Source organism: Podarcis bocagei (genome assembly GCF_964188305.1).
Source record: "Podarcis bocagei genome assembly, chromosome: 5".
Classification (NCBI taxonomy): Eukaryota; Metazoa; Chordata; class Lepidosauria; order Squamata; family Lacertidae; genus Podarcis; species Podarcis bocagei.
Window position 1 is genome coordinate 54,513,809 of NC_138129.1, and position 14,393 is coordinate 54,528,201.

The 14,393-nt window shown below is 42.2% G+C and overlaps 1 protein-coding gene across 1 annotated transcript in view; it reads left to right on the forward strand.

Annotated features, from left to right (window-relative positions):
• MAST2 (microtubule associated serine/threonine kinase 2) overlaps nt 1–14,393 on the forward strand; it is a 155,514-nt gene that overhangs the window by 97,138 nt on the left and 43,983 nt on the right. The window contains exons 5-6 of the mRNA XM_081193140.1: nt 1,676–1,767; nt 13,638–13,713. Of these exons, the coding sequence (XP_081049266.1) occupies nt 1,676–1,767; nt 13,638–13,713 (168 nt within the window). The remainder of the gene's footprint in view (nt 1–1,675; nt 1,768–13,637; nt 13,714–14,393) is intronic.

The following is a 14,393-nucleotide window of genomic DNA, read 5'->3' on the forward strand; positions in this document are numbered from 1 at the left end:
GTCAGTTTCATTGCTTGAGTCTGAAATCGGCCTCTTCCCCCCCATTTCTTTGTGATTACTTTGCCCCCAACTAATCTCTTAAATTTGTTTCTGGAGAATCTGAAGCAGAGCATTAACTTGAAGACACTTTGTGAATATATTTTATAAACTGAGACTTAACAGCACAAGACTGAAGATCAACATTTGCATACTGTATGTGGTGTAGCAGACACATTTTGAATGGACTCTCTTACTCAAAAGAGCAATTTGATACTTTACTGAACATTTTAAGTATACCAAAGAGGTAGAACAGCAGCTTAATGGTGCTTTAGGTTATGGTTGCTAGCTCGATCAATTTTCCTTAATGTGCTTTAGCTTCTCTTGAATAACAGTAAACTTGTCTTTAAATAAAAATATTCAGAGACACAAAAGAACAACAAATGATTATCGGGGTGTTTAAAAGCTCATTTCATTTGCATGTATTATCCCAATGTGCCTTCTGTCGAAGTATTGAGTCTTCAAACAAAAGGATACAAATTGTGTTCTGGGGCCAGCATTTGATTCCCCCCCCCTGTACATTAATTTTCTCTTGTTTCTCTACCCACTCTTATCAGAGATGCTCACAATGGTTTAAATTCCTTTAACGGAGTATTATTATCTGTGCTTTCAATATAACTGGTATCCCTTTTTGATGAAAAGTTAAAAAAATGTAACTGTTATACAAAATTAGAAATTATTTCCTTTTTTCGGTTTCTAAGTAAACATGTTAGAATGGTGTGCCTTGACTTACCAATAAAAACCCTCCAATGTAAACTTGAAAATATCAAACGTTATAGATCTTCCTAGATTTTATTCCCATCTGATCATATAGCTCTTTACTTGCTCTTCTTTAAAATCAGGGGTGTGAAACAGCAGCCTGCAGGCCCCCACCACTGTCACATTTGGCTTGCGAGGCCATTGTGGCTAAGCTGCACTACCTACCTTGCACCTGATGTCATGTATGATGTTTAATGTGGGGCAGTTAAGGGTGGGGCTTTGCCAAAAGTGTTCTTGCAGTATGGTACCTATAAAACCTATTATATTGCTGAGCAATATACCAATCTGAGAGACTTCTAAAGACCGACGTGGGCAATAAAGCTCACCCAGTGTCATTGTCATTTAACTCAAACCAGCTCCTCAAATGTATCCACTCCTCACTGAAGCCTTGGTGATGAGGTGTTTAACCTGTGTTCGAAATTTTAATTGCTATGCTTTTCTTAGGTAGGAATCCTTGACCTTTACTGGTACTACTTGAAACAAGAAGCAGCATTTTAATTACAGCCAATTTTCGTATAGCCATTCATGACTTCCATCCTTCCAAAAACTAGGAATACTTCATGTAATCTCATTTGGTAAAACTTTACCAAATACCTTGGCTAATATATGTACCTTGCATGCTTCTTATATTAGTTTCCTCCTTAATTATCAAAGTTCTTTTTTTCTTTGGATAATGCGATTCACGGACAGTTATTGGTACTATTTTCTACTTTTAGTATCTAAGATTTCTATAAAGTAAATCAAAATCAAGAAAGGTATTACATCGATTTCTTTAAATCTAGAGTAAAATTGAATATTATTCCTCTAGAGTCATTGTAAATGCCCTAACAAAATTATTTCCCTTATTTCAGTATTTGCTTCTCTTTGCCTTTCATTTCAGTTGTAGGACCAGTAATAGAAAGAGCTTGATCGTAACCTCCAGCACATCTCCAACACTTCCTCGACCACATTCTCCACTCCATGGCCATGCAGGTAATGACATTTTTTTTCTCTTCCTTTTTCTGTAAATCTTTTTTGACAGAGCAGCTATTGTTCTCACGATGCTGGGGATCAGTTTTTGAAGTGAATTTGGTATTTGTGACTGAAGTGAATCAGAGCTCATGAATAATTTGTGTCCCTAATTTTGACAGTAGGAATAGCATCTGTTTTTGGTTTGTAGCTTGGGCATCATGTCATAATGCAATTAATCACCTCTGTTTGAAGGACTGCCGTTCTTAGTTTCAAAGCATTTTAAAAACAGTCTGAAGTTTACTTTTTGTATAGACTTTGTAATGTTGCATTTATGCTTTGTTAACTTCTCTCTTACCTCTAAGAGAGACGGTTTCTGTTTCATGTTATTCATTCTCCAGAGCAATTCTCCCAATTCTCTCATTTCTTTTTCTTTTGATTAATCTAAAAAGTGTTTTATTAGAGCCCTTTGTCTTGGGCAGGAGTCCATACAAGCACTTCACTATGATAGGGAAACATATTGTGAGCTCAGTTACAATTGGGAAATGAAGGGTTGGTAGTTTTAAATACCTGGGCATTTACATCTCGGAGGACCTCTCATGGACTGCAAATATTAATATGGTTGTGAGGAAGGTGCAGGGGAGGTTGTATTTCCTGAGAATGCTCAGGGGACTGAATCTATCCCAGCACCTACTTCTGTCCTATTATCATAGTACCATTGAGAGTGTCTTAACCTATAGTATATTATCATGGTATGGGAGCAGCTCTGAAACGGATAAAAAAGCTTTACAGAGAACAATTAAAATTGCCCAGAATGTTATTGGGCTCCGACTACCAACCCTGGATGAGATCTTCACGTCTCGCATTTTGAAGAAGTCACATAATATCCTGAGAGATCCCACCCACCCTGCTCACAACTTCTTTGAACTATTGCCTTCGGGCAGAAGATATAGGACAATGAAAACACGAACCACACGCCTTCTGAATAGTTTCTATCCAAGAGCTCTGACTGCACTAAATAATGATCTCAGGGCCAGTTGCAAGGTTTAGCAAGCAGAGAGTAGGAAGGAATGAGATAGGTTTTAGGTTATGTTTTAGGTTTTAGGTTATGTTATGCCTTAATAGGTTATGTTATATTCTGGATTTTATGTTTTTATAGATTATGTTTGAATAGGATGAGAGTGTCGGAGATACGTGCAAATGTATATGTGAACCCGGTCTTTGGGTGGGTGTTTGATTTTCGTTGTTGTGTATACTGTGTATATACGGACAATGACAATAAATTTATCTAAATCAAGATGCAGTAAACCACATTGGAAGAGTAACCAGCAAACTCCCCTGAATAGCATTTCCGGGCACATTTCAGTAACCACCATACCACATCTTTCCTTGCTATTTTATCCCCCACCCTGCAATCATTCATTTAAAAAATATTTATATTTTATTGAAAATATTTCCAGAGCGATTTCCTACCAAATCCCTCTAAAACATTATCCCTAGATCAGATCAGTCCAGTGAACTCTCACCTGTTGTTCTTTAATAATAGAAAATCGTCCATTTAAATGAGTTTGCTCTAAAAGCATATTGAACATACCATTGACCTTTGCATTGACCCTGTTTCTAAAGGCACCGTTTTATTGCTTTAGTTGATACAATACATGCTGCAACAGCTGTTTTTGTTTTCAAATTCCCAAGGTCCATAGAAAGCTATTTGAGGTTGTTACTGGAACCAGTCAGTTCTCAATCTCCGCTTTGTGGGTCAGGTTCCTGAGCCAGTGGATTGCAGACTAGATCCTAGTGCTCTCAAAGGAAACTGATTTTCTAGATCCATTTCAGTTTGGGTTTAGGCCTGGTTATGGCACGGAATCTGCTTTTGTCACTCTGCATGATGACCTCAGGAGAGACACGGGAGAAATCTGCCCTTGTTAATTCTCTTTGACCTTACAGCGGTTTTCGATACTATCAACCATGGTATCCTTCTGGAGCAGCTGTTTGAGTTAGGGATGGGTGGCACTGCTTTGTGGTGATTCCGGTCCTATTTGGATGACTGTTTCCAGAGGGTGATGCTTGGGGAGTGCTCTTCGATCCCATGGAGCCTTCAGTGTAGGGTTCCTCAAGGTTCAATTTTATCCCCCAGGCTGTTAACATCTACATGAAACCGCTGTGTGGGGCCATCCAGAGCTTTGGAGTACATTGTCAGCAATATGCTGATGAGGCACAACTCTGCTTCTCCTTTACATATACAGCTGTGGCAGTGGATGTGCTGGACCATTTTCTTGCCACAGTAATGGACTGAATGAGAGCCAATAAACTGAAACTCAATCCCGATAAGACTGAGGCACTTTTAGTGGGTGATTCACCAGACCAGATGAAGAGGAGGCTGCCTGCATTTGAAGGAGTGGGTAACTTGGGGGTACTTGGGGATCCATAGCTGTCACATGGGGCTTAGGTGACCTCAGGGGTGGGCTGGTGGCTCAGCTGTGCCCCTATTTGGACCAGGATAGCCTTGTCAGGTTGTGTGGCCTTCGCCTCTTGGCATAAATCAAATGCCTAGCACACTTCCAGCAGAGTTAGTTTACACGTGGCTCTTGCATGTGGGAGTTGCCCTGATAGATAACGCTCAAGACACAGGAGCAGTCCAGGCAATTCGCTTTTTATTGCCGGCATTAAGCGTAACTGTTGCAATATATACAGAATAGTCCGCTTAGGCTACTGATCCCAGCAGCCAGAATACATCATTAATCCATACCAGCAGCAGTTGTAGTAGTAGTAGTTGTTTCATCAGGCAGTGAGAGAAACTAACACACACTCTCTCACTGAATCTTTCTTTGGCTCTCTAGCTAGAAAGGGAAACTAAAGACCAGCCTTTTAAGGCTACAGGTTCCTGGCTGTGCAAAGGAAACCAATTAACTCCTGATCCTTGTCTTGCACCAGTGTAAGTAGTTAGGCTTCTCGGGTCAGTTTCTGAAACATTCTCTACTTCCAATTAACAGAAACTTACTCAGTCTTCTGCAAAACAAATGATCAATCCCCCAACAAGCCTAATGTCTGCCATCTATGCTCTGGTAATATTAAGGTTAGATTACTGCAATGAAGATGATTTGGAAATGTCAGCTGGTGCAGTATTCAACGGCCAGACTGGTTACCCATGCAAGAAAGTTTGCACATAAAACTCCATTCCTGGCCAAATTGCACTGGCTGCCAGTTAGTTTACAGGCCCAAATCAAAGTGCTGGTTTGACTCACAAAGCCTTAAATCAGGCATGGCCAAACTTGGCCCTCCAGATGTTTGGGGACTACAGCTCCCATCATACCTAGCTAACAGGACCAGTGATCAGGGTTGATGGGAGCTGTAGTCCCAAAACATCTGGAGGGCCAAGTTTGGCTGTGCCTGCCTTAAATGGTTCTGGACCATAGTACATCAAGGACCGCCTCTCCCCATATGAACTCACTCGGACCCTGCAATCATCATCATCTGAGGCCCTTCTTCATTTGCTTCTTAAATGAGAGCTCCAGAGGGTGGCAACGTGAGAGTGGACCTTTTCTTCAGTGTCTCCCAGCTTGTGGAATGCTCTCTCCAGGGAGGTTCACCTGGTGCCTTTGTTACATATCTTTAGGCACCAGGCAAAAGCATTGTCACACACCAGCAACACATAAGACTTTTGAGCCGTCTGGCCCAAAAATGGCAACCAGGCATTCTGTTTTGGCGACTGTAACCCTGGTTTAAGGAGCCATTTGTCACCTAGCTTATATATCGTGGGTTTCTAACAATGTTTAAAAAATCACTTCAGGGGTGTGTCTGCTTTGCGACTCTTTCTTGATAGTACCAAATGGTGCTTTGGAAGTACATTTAAATGCTGCTAATATTTCAGGGTATCTCCAATTAAACTTCAGTATTCTCTGCTTCATAAAAGCTAAGAGAGCTGATATCTCTCTTTCTGGAGATACTGACCCAGACAGCCCTAAACGTTGGCATTGATCCAGTCCTCCTGGGGAACTCCAGATGCTATAATTATCCTGCCAAGAAATGCCAAGATGTATGAATAGAATACTGAAAAAGTGGGAATTGTTGGCTTTCATGTTTTTAGTGAAATGCTACAGTTCATTCTGTTCAAAGTGTATCCCCCATATTCTCTTTGGACAGCAAAACCGAAGGAATAGTAGCAGTTCAACTAGAATGAGCCATCTGGTCCTCTGATTTAAGAGCTGCTTATCTTACTGGTATCCAAGAACTTCCTTAAGTTCTCAGAGGAGAGTTTAAACAGTTGCCTGTTGACCTTAGAACAAGCATTTCAGAATTCTAAGAAGCACTCTCTTCTAAAGACAGAATCCTGTAGCTGAGAATTGTAAAATAAATTATTATGATGTTCTAATAATTTTGTTGATTTCATAACAGAATCCAGTTACAAACACAGATTACAGAATACCTAGTACAGAGTCAAACTAGATCACAGAAGTGATTAAATTATCTTTGTCACTACAAGTTTGTCAGAGTTAACTAGAGGACATTCACTTGATTAAATGACTACTCCCACTGGATTGGATAGGCAAGGTATTTTAAGTTAATGATTAAATTGTATCAGATACCCAAGACCAAAATATGTTTTATTATTCCACACTCCCACTATGCATGAAAAGATGTCCCAGTTACAACAATAAATTTATAACCCACTCTTCACACTGAGGTCCCAGGACAGGTTACAACCATTTAAAACACAACATTAAAAACAAATCAGAACAGCATACAATCATAAAAATAGGGTGGGTCCTAAAATTTACATTTCTAACTTCCGGGATGGCGCCATCAGTAATGGCGGACTCCCTCTGATCTGGAGGGACCAGCTCCACGGGAAACGGGTCTTTCCCGCTACGGTGAAGTGGGGACCCTTTCAAAAATCACAGGCGGATGAAACCTGTGACCATGGGACTCGGCGGGCACCTTTAGCGCCCCTCCAACCCTCAAAGGAACCCACTAACGGGCTCCGGAGCGAAGAGGGGGAAGTGGCGCGGTGCTGAGAGTCAACTGCTTCTTCCGTGGAGTGAAGCTGCACAGCCGTTGCCGGAGAGCGCTGCCTTTTTCCTGGGACAATTTGGCTTTAAAAATAATCACCCGTGAGTACTTAAATCTCGGACAATTGGACTCTAAATAATGATTTGTGAGTAGAAAGGAAAATTGGACTTAAAAAATCATTTTAATTTGGCACTGAAACGGGAAGGTCTAAACAGGAAGTCAGCCTTCCGTTTCTTTGTAGATAGATCAAAGCAAAGACATGGCAAACTAGAGTTCAGAAAATCACCTGTAAAGGATTAACTTCCATCATTTAAAATTGTTGAACCCCTTTCGGAAGCAGGAGAAGAGGGGGGATTTTTTTCGGACTGTTTAAACCTGCAGAAGTGAGTGTAAAGTAAAGTAACTTTCCACCGTCTTGATCCTGGAGCGGGGTGTCAGGACTGACGTTCTTTGGGAAGCTCATTGACCAGAGACAAACGTTTTTGACAGATAGTTAAAAGAAGAGAAACATAGTGATTCCACTGTTCCTTTTCGCATTTTAAAGGAACAAATATTGAGAAAATATCTGAAAAAGGAAACTTTGTTGTCAGATCTGCCTTTAAAAGAAAAGAATAAAAAGAAGTTCTTCCCCTAGAGGGAGCCTGTGAAACAGTTTCAAATTCTGAATCGGGGAGCTTGCAGCTGCTACAGATTACGATCATGGGAATAGCCTTCAAACCTTGCAGAACAATGTATTCAGAAGCCCTGCTGCGTGCTTTCTGTAAAACAAGTGCCCTACTGGAACAGCTACATGAGAAGACGGACTTGATGACTGATGCGATCAGAAATTTTGGACAGGCAGTGGGAAATTATATAGAGCCTACCCAGGATTTAAATCAGGAGTGTGCTTTGACAGAACAGATGAGAGAGGATGTTGCTGAACCTTGGGCGCCAGAGATGGAGGGAGCTTTGACCCAGCAGGAATATGAGTCCTTGGATTTGACAAATGAACTTGGAAAAAGCCAGATTTGGAAAGATAAAGTTTGGTTTGGTTTGGAAATGGGGGGTTGGATAGACCCCCCTATGCAGAGATGTTTGGACTTTTCAAGTCTGGCAATGGGCCGGGAGATGTTTGGGGTTGTGGGGGCTCTCAATTTTGGAGGGACTTTGAAATATATTTTTAAATACCACATGGAGTTTAGTGTGGACTATGGAAAAGGGGCTGATTTGTTGAGAAGGGTCAAAAACATTGTTAAGTTGGAGTTCCCACGAGTGAAAGGAGCAGGAGACAAAGTAAAGTACTGGTATAAATATGAAGAAGAGCCGCGGAAGGGACATGGAAGGGACTTAAGGGCCTCGGACATAAGATTACCAGGTTAATGCGCTAGATTGATGAGATAGAAAGGACTGACAAAACCCGGGACCAGGAGGAAGAGACGCTGGATGAAGATGGGAAGAAAAAAAAATTTTTTTTTATTAGAATTGTCTTATAAAATTGGTGAACGTTGGAAAAATGTTGGAACGAAATTATTTGGCTTTAGCAAAAATGTTTAAAGAATTATGTAAGAATATTATGGTTATGAGAAATTGGTATAAATAAGATCTAAGTTTTAAATTTTAAGGTTTTTTATAGTAAGATAAGATAAGATTAAAATAGATTAAGGTAATGAAATGATAGAATATTATGAAATATGGAAAGGATTTGCTGCGACAATTAATAACTAGGATACAAAACAGGGAGGGGTGAGGAGGTCAAAGAAAGAAGGTAATGACAATTAAGGATTTGAGAATATTGGATTTGTTTTTAAATGTTTGTGGTATATTTTTGTTTTTTGATCGTGATGTGTTATTTTTTTATTTTTATTTTGATTAATTTGTATTGTTTGATTGTGGCTTGTTTTTCCTTTGCTTTTGCTTTTTCCTTGTTTCTTTTTTGTAACTCTAAAAACTCTTAATAAATATCATTAAAAAAAATTAAAATAAAATTTACATTTCTAATGTAAAAATAATTTACACATTTCCCAAGAAGTTTCAATGGACATTTTCCAAAAATAATTTCACTGGAAATAACCTCAAAGGTTTATAGGTGAAATGAGTAATAGTTCAGCTTTCAAATGGATACACTGTTATATGGATGTTTTCATTGTACATCATCTTTCAAAGTAGTGATGCAAACAATTACTGGAGCTGCTTGATATTTGTGTGTGTGTTTGCTTAAGAGTAATAGAGGGCAGCACCAATATATGGAAGAAATAAGAAGCAGCAACTTGCGAGGTGTTAAGAGATATTTGAGAACCCTTTGATTCTAGATCCCTTGCCACCTGATCATTAAATCTCTGTAAGCATTTGAGCAGCAAGACCACCACCTTGTTGCCTTTCAGCTTTAATGACCAAACAGAGCACTCCACTTTTGGTAACTGCACAGTAAAATGGTGTTCCAGCAGTGGTGCCCTTTTCTTCTCCATAGACATCTGTCTCCCAGGGGCAAGATGGTACTAAAGTAAACAGGGGCCGGGGGGGGGGGAGTATTTCTGCTAAGAGTTGTGCATTTCTTACTGTCTCATTATGGTCTACTGTTGTGAAATGTAATTTAAGTATTTATTGCATATTCACTCCTTAGTGACAGGAGGGTATTCTTGGATTGCTTCTTCTAATACATGTCACAAACAGATGACACCATCAATGAGAACAGGCTTGCCAACACCAACTTATTTTGTAGTATAGACAGTGAGGACTTGTTCAGATCTTTATGGGGGTCTTGTGAGCAGTTTCTCTGGCATTTGCCTTGATAATAACAATTGCTTATAAATATCTGGCACTATTGCATTACGTGCGTGCACACACAGAGTTTACCAAATTCTACTGTTGTCCTAATGAGTAGTAGTGGATTAGCTTGACTTTAATTTTACATGTTCAAATAATTTTTTTTTAACTTTTCCATAATGTATCCAGCTTGATTAAATGTTCTGTCTGTTAATTTGAAATTCACAACATGAATTTTCTAGAGAACGTGATATCTGGATTGAGACTAATAGGATTTTAGAGATTGATGGTCCTAATCAAATGCTTCATGGAGAGTTGCTTAAAGCTCTTAGGATGATTGGCACTGCTGCCAAGGTTTTTGTTGTTGTTGTTTTTAAAAATGCATTTGTCACATGTTGCCATAGAATTTGAAGAGATTTGAGTCTTGGAGCCCAGTACACAATTGCTCACTATAAAGCAGGGGTGTCAAACTCAAATTCATCGGGGGCCGCATCAGCAGTTTGGTCACCCTCAAAGGGCCGGTTGTATCGGCCTAAAATATTTGAGCAGGCTGAGACCCCTGAAGTTGATGGGCTTTTACATTTAAATGGGGTGTGTGTGGCATGTGATAAATTATGTGAGGTTCGAGCTGGTCTTTGACCAGTAATAAATGATGATGATGATGATGATGTGAGGTGGGGCCTACCTGCCCCCCCTCAATATTTTATTCAGGCTGACACCCCTGTTATGAAAGATTACTAAAGTCTGCCCCTGTGGTGATGTATCATAACATTGTGCAGGCCCAGTCTGAGGGCACCTTTACTGGACTGTGTCTTGTGGCTGGGGCTTGTCTGCACCTTCTCTTCCTTCTCCGCCTGTTGCTGCCTCCTCCCTGTGCCAGGCGCTGGTGGGGGGGGGGAGATGTGCCAGTTGCACCCCAGTTTCTGACAGGGGCCAATGCTGCTTGCTCCTCCCTCTGCTTTCAACACTGCAATATATCGCTACCGTATCACAACATCACTATCACAATGTTGAAAAGTTGGTATCGTCTGCTTTTAGGGGCTGAGGGGCTTACTCAGTACGGACACGGGCACTCCTAGGAATTTATTGGATTTCAATTCCCTGGATTTCAAATCCCTGGATTTCAAATCCCTGGATTTCAAATCCCATTGAGGGGGGGCAGGGGCCGACTTTGGTAATATGGCACCCACCATGAGTGAGGACAAAATTTGGTGCCCCCCATAGAATAAATAGGCATCATTATCATTATTTTGTGCTCCCTTGGCTCAGGGCGGGTGAGGCGCCTGCGCGGCCCCAAATCTGGCACTGGTGGAGGAAGCACATTTCCACGACGGGCCAAGCTGCCCCTGTGGATCCTGCTGCCTGAGGCAGCCGCCTCCCCTTGCCCTCCGTGGCAAGCCGAGGCTGAGGGGGACGTTTGCTTGCCCAGGCGCCGGGCTTCCGTCCACTTGCTCCGGCGCGTCCGCTGCAGCCCTGCTGCCAGCAGCCGTCGGGGAAGGCGGCCGGCCGGGCTCCGGGGCTCGGTGGGGCCCGCAGGCAGAGGGTGGCGCTGCGCCTCGCTTGGGCATGGAAGCCCTGCTGGGACGTTGTTTCCCGCGCCGCGCTCCCGCCTCCATCTCGGCTCCCTCCCTCCCGTCCTCCGCGCCTTGCCTGCCAGACTCACATCCCTGCCCGGCGGCGCCGGCGCAGCGGAGGCCGAGCATAGCGGCAGCAGCAGCTGCTGGGGCGCGCGGAGGAGTGTCCGGCCAGGCAGCTCCACTCCGCTTGCTGCTGCTGCTCGCGCTGGGCGCCTCCTGGGCGGCGCGCCCGCCGGACCGGAGCCGCCGCCAGAGACGCGACAGCCCATGGGACGAGGCGGGCGGCCTGTGGGGTCGCGCCGGCGGGGGACCTCTGGAGGCGGCCTCTCTGCTCACCACCTCCTTCGTGCTGAAAGGCGACGCGGCGCACAACCAGGCGATGGTGCACTGGACGGGCGAGAACAGCAGCGAGAACGGCGGCTACACGGGCCACATGACGAGGTCTGGCGGGCCGGATTCGGCCCGCGGGCCTTGTGTTTGACACCTGTGCTATAAAGCATTAAAATTGTCATATTCAATCAGAGGCTTTCACCTAATCATAATTTAAACATCCATCGTGGAGAGATATACCCCTTTTAATTTTTTTATAGCCTACTGTTCAGCCTGAACGTTCCAGGGTGGTTCACAACATTTCAGTTAAATACAATATATTACTTAAACCACAGAGAGAGAGCCAGTGTGGTGTAGTGGTTAAGAGCGGTAGTCACGTAATCTGGGGAACCGGGTTCGCGTCTCCGCTCCTCCACCTGCAGCTGCTGGGTGACCTTGGGCCAGTCACACTTCTTTGAAGTCTCTCAGCCCCACTCACCTCACAGAGTGTTTGTTGTGGGGGAGGAAGGGAAAGGAGATTGTTAGCTGCTTTGAGACTCCTTAAAGGGAGTGAAAGGCGGGATATCAAATCCAAACTCCTCCTCCTCCTCCTCTTCTTCTTCTTCTTCTTCTTCTTCTTCTTCTTCTTCTAGAAACCTAGAAATCTATACGTAATAACAAAGTAGTCATGAAATAGGAATGGATTCTATAAATTAGTCACCTCTCTGGGTATGAAGGAAAAGTTACATCTTAATGTTGAAAAACTATTTAAAATGGGGGGCAATTGTATCCAGTGGGATACACCAGGGGGCCATAACAGAGAAGACCAAGCTGTTGATGGAACTACAAGCAGGGCCTCTCCTGCATATCTTAAGGCTGGCAGACAGTGGGAGCAACACTGTCAAAATCCAACCAATTGCAAAAATCATTTATACAAATAAAATGCACACTCACAACATATGCTGCTATTTAGATTTTTAGTTAAGACAAAGACTCATGTACATGTCACATGACAAAAACTCCTACAATGGAGATTAGTTTATTTTATCTCAGCAAATTTGTGTGTATTTCTATCAGTATATTCTTAATGTTATGCAAGCCCTACTATATGAACTGTTTTCCTCATGTTTCATGGAGTGCAAGCTTATGCTGGCATATTGCTTGCCACAACTGTAGAGGTACATTGATGTAGGGAAGTGCAGATAGTGTATTTTCACTCATTTCTAATATCCCTCCATCTTCATTGCCTAACCCTCTGACTGCTGCCACTCATGGTCCTGCCTGCCCCCTATCCCCCCCTCCGATTTATGAGTTCTTTAAAACATACGGTTGGATTCAGACTTGTAATGAGCACAGTTCTGTTCATGCTTGAGAAAGAAGGGTGGGAAGGTTATTTTTGACAATTCCTCCTTCCTCCTCCTGTAGCTTCCTGTGTCCCTGGAAAGCTGCTCTGGAGAGTTGGGGAGGTGATTGTGGGGACTGCATAGAGAATCTGCAAAAATTAATCCCTTCCTCCAATGGGGAAGCCTCTACAGGATCCTGGTTCCTTCCATAAATGGAATGAGCAAGTATGGGTCCAACCCATAGAATATTACAAGAAATAACACTACATAGGACGAACTGAACTACAGTTCCTACATTCCCCTTCTCCCTTCTGTTTTCACTGTTTTCACTTTGACAAGTAGAATAGGGCTGCTAATTGTTTTTCATCTTGAGCTGGGAAATATCTCACCTGGGATCTAATTAAAATTCCAGAATGGGGGGGGGGTGTGCCACAGAAACCCCTATCAAACTGTTATTGAGAAGTCAGAGTGTGCTATCTAGCAGATTATGTGCTGTGCTGCATTTGTTAACACCACCAGTTTATAAACATTTCACTAATCTCATTTGTCGGGTCAGGCTACATCTATTGCTTAAAATGTCAATCTTCTACTGAATGCTACCACATCTTGAATGTATTAGATCACTGCAAAAGTAGGTAATCATATGTTACTCTAATCAGGTATCCTGGTTATTTTAATGCTAATTCATCAGTTCCCATATTCAGATAACTTTACATTTGCTGCTATAGAAACAATGAAAGATCAGCGCCTTTAAACTGATGTAGAGTAAAAATAGATAGTAAAAATTAGTTGCTGTCATCTGAACATAGAAATCTCAGTGGCTTGTACAGCATTGAGGCACTCATGAAATTACAATAACAGAAATAGTTTTGAATGCATAGCAAATGTCAGCATTTTGTAATTTTCTGAACAGGTGGAAGTCCGTTGGACAGTCCCAGAAATTTCTCCCCAAATGCACCCTCTCACTTTTCCTTCGTTCCTGCCCGTAGGTATGTATGCATGAACATTTTAGTTCTGATTTGCACGTAAAAGCCTCATGAGGCAATTCTTTTTTGCTTGTTGCTTAAAGTAATTTGGTGTTGTGTTCTTGACTGACTCACTTAACTCAATTCTCAATTTTTAAATATTTTTGTTGGCTTCTCATTCAGAATGTGAGACATTGCAAAAAAGCAAGCAAAAGGGGGGAAATGAAAGAAAAAAAAGAACACACATGAAGACTGCCTGGCCTAGGCAAATGTTTATTATTGTGCTTATATTTGAGAAAGTGGATTCCTGTGGCTATATTTGAACATATGTGGCAGGAGATGCAAAGAGTTGTGGAGTTGGTATGCCTTGTGTTCTGCAGTGTTAGAGTGGGGGAGAAGGGGAAGTGAAAGTTATGATCACATTTCCACTCATGCTGTTTCCAGATTGGGACAGATGAAAATGGCCTTTGCCAATTCTTTTCACAGACCATATGGGGAATGCTTGTTTGAAATAAAGTGCTTTAAAGGCTACCAGCGTGGAACCCTGCCCAGTCAGCCCTTGTAAGTTACAGACAATGCTGATTGGCAAAACAGTCAGAGAATCAAAACCTACCTCTGACAGCCCATTTTTGTGGGTAAGATGCAGCTTCTGTACGTGGCTCAGGTACTCCCATAATAGCTTTTACATTATTGGATGGCACTGT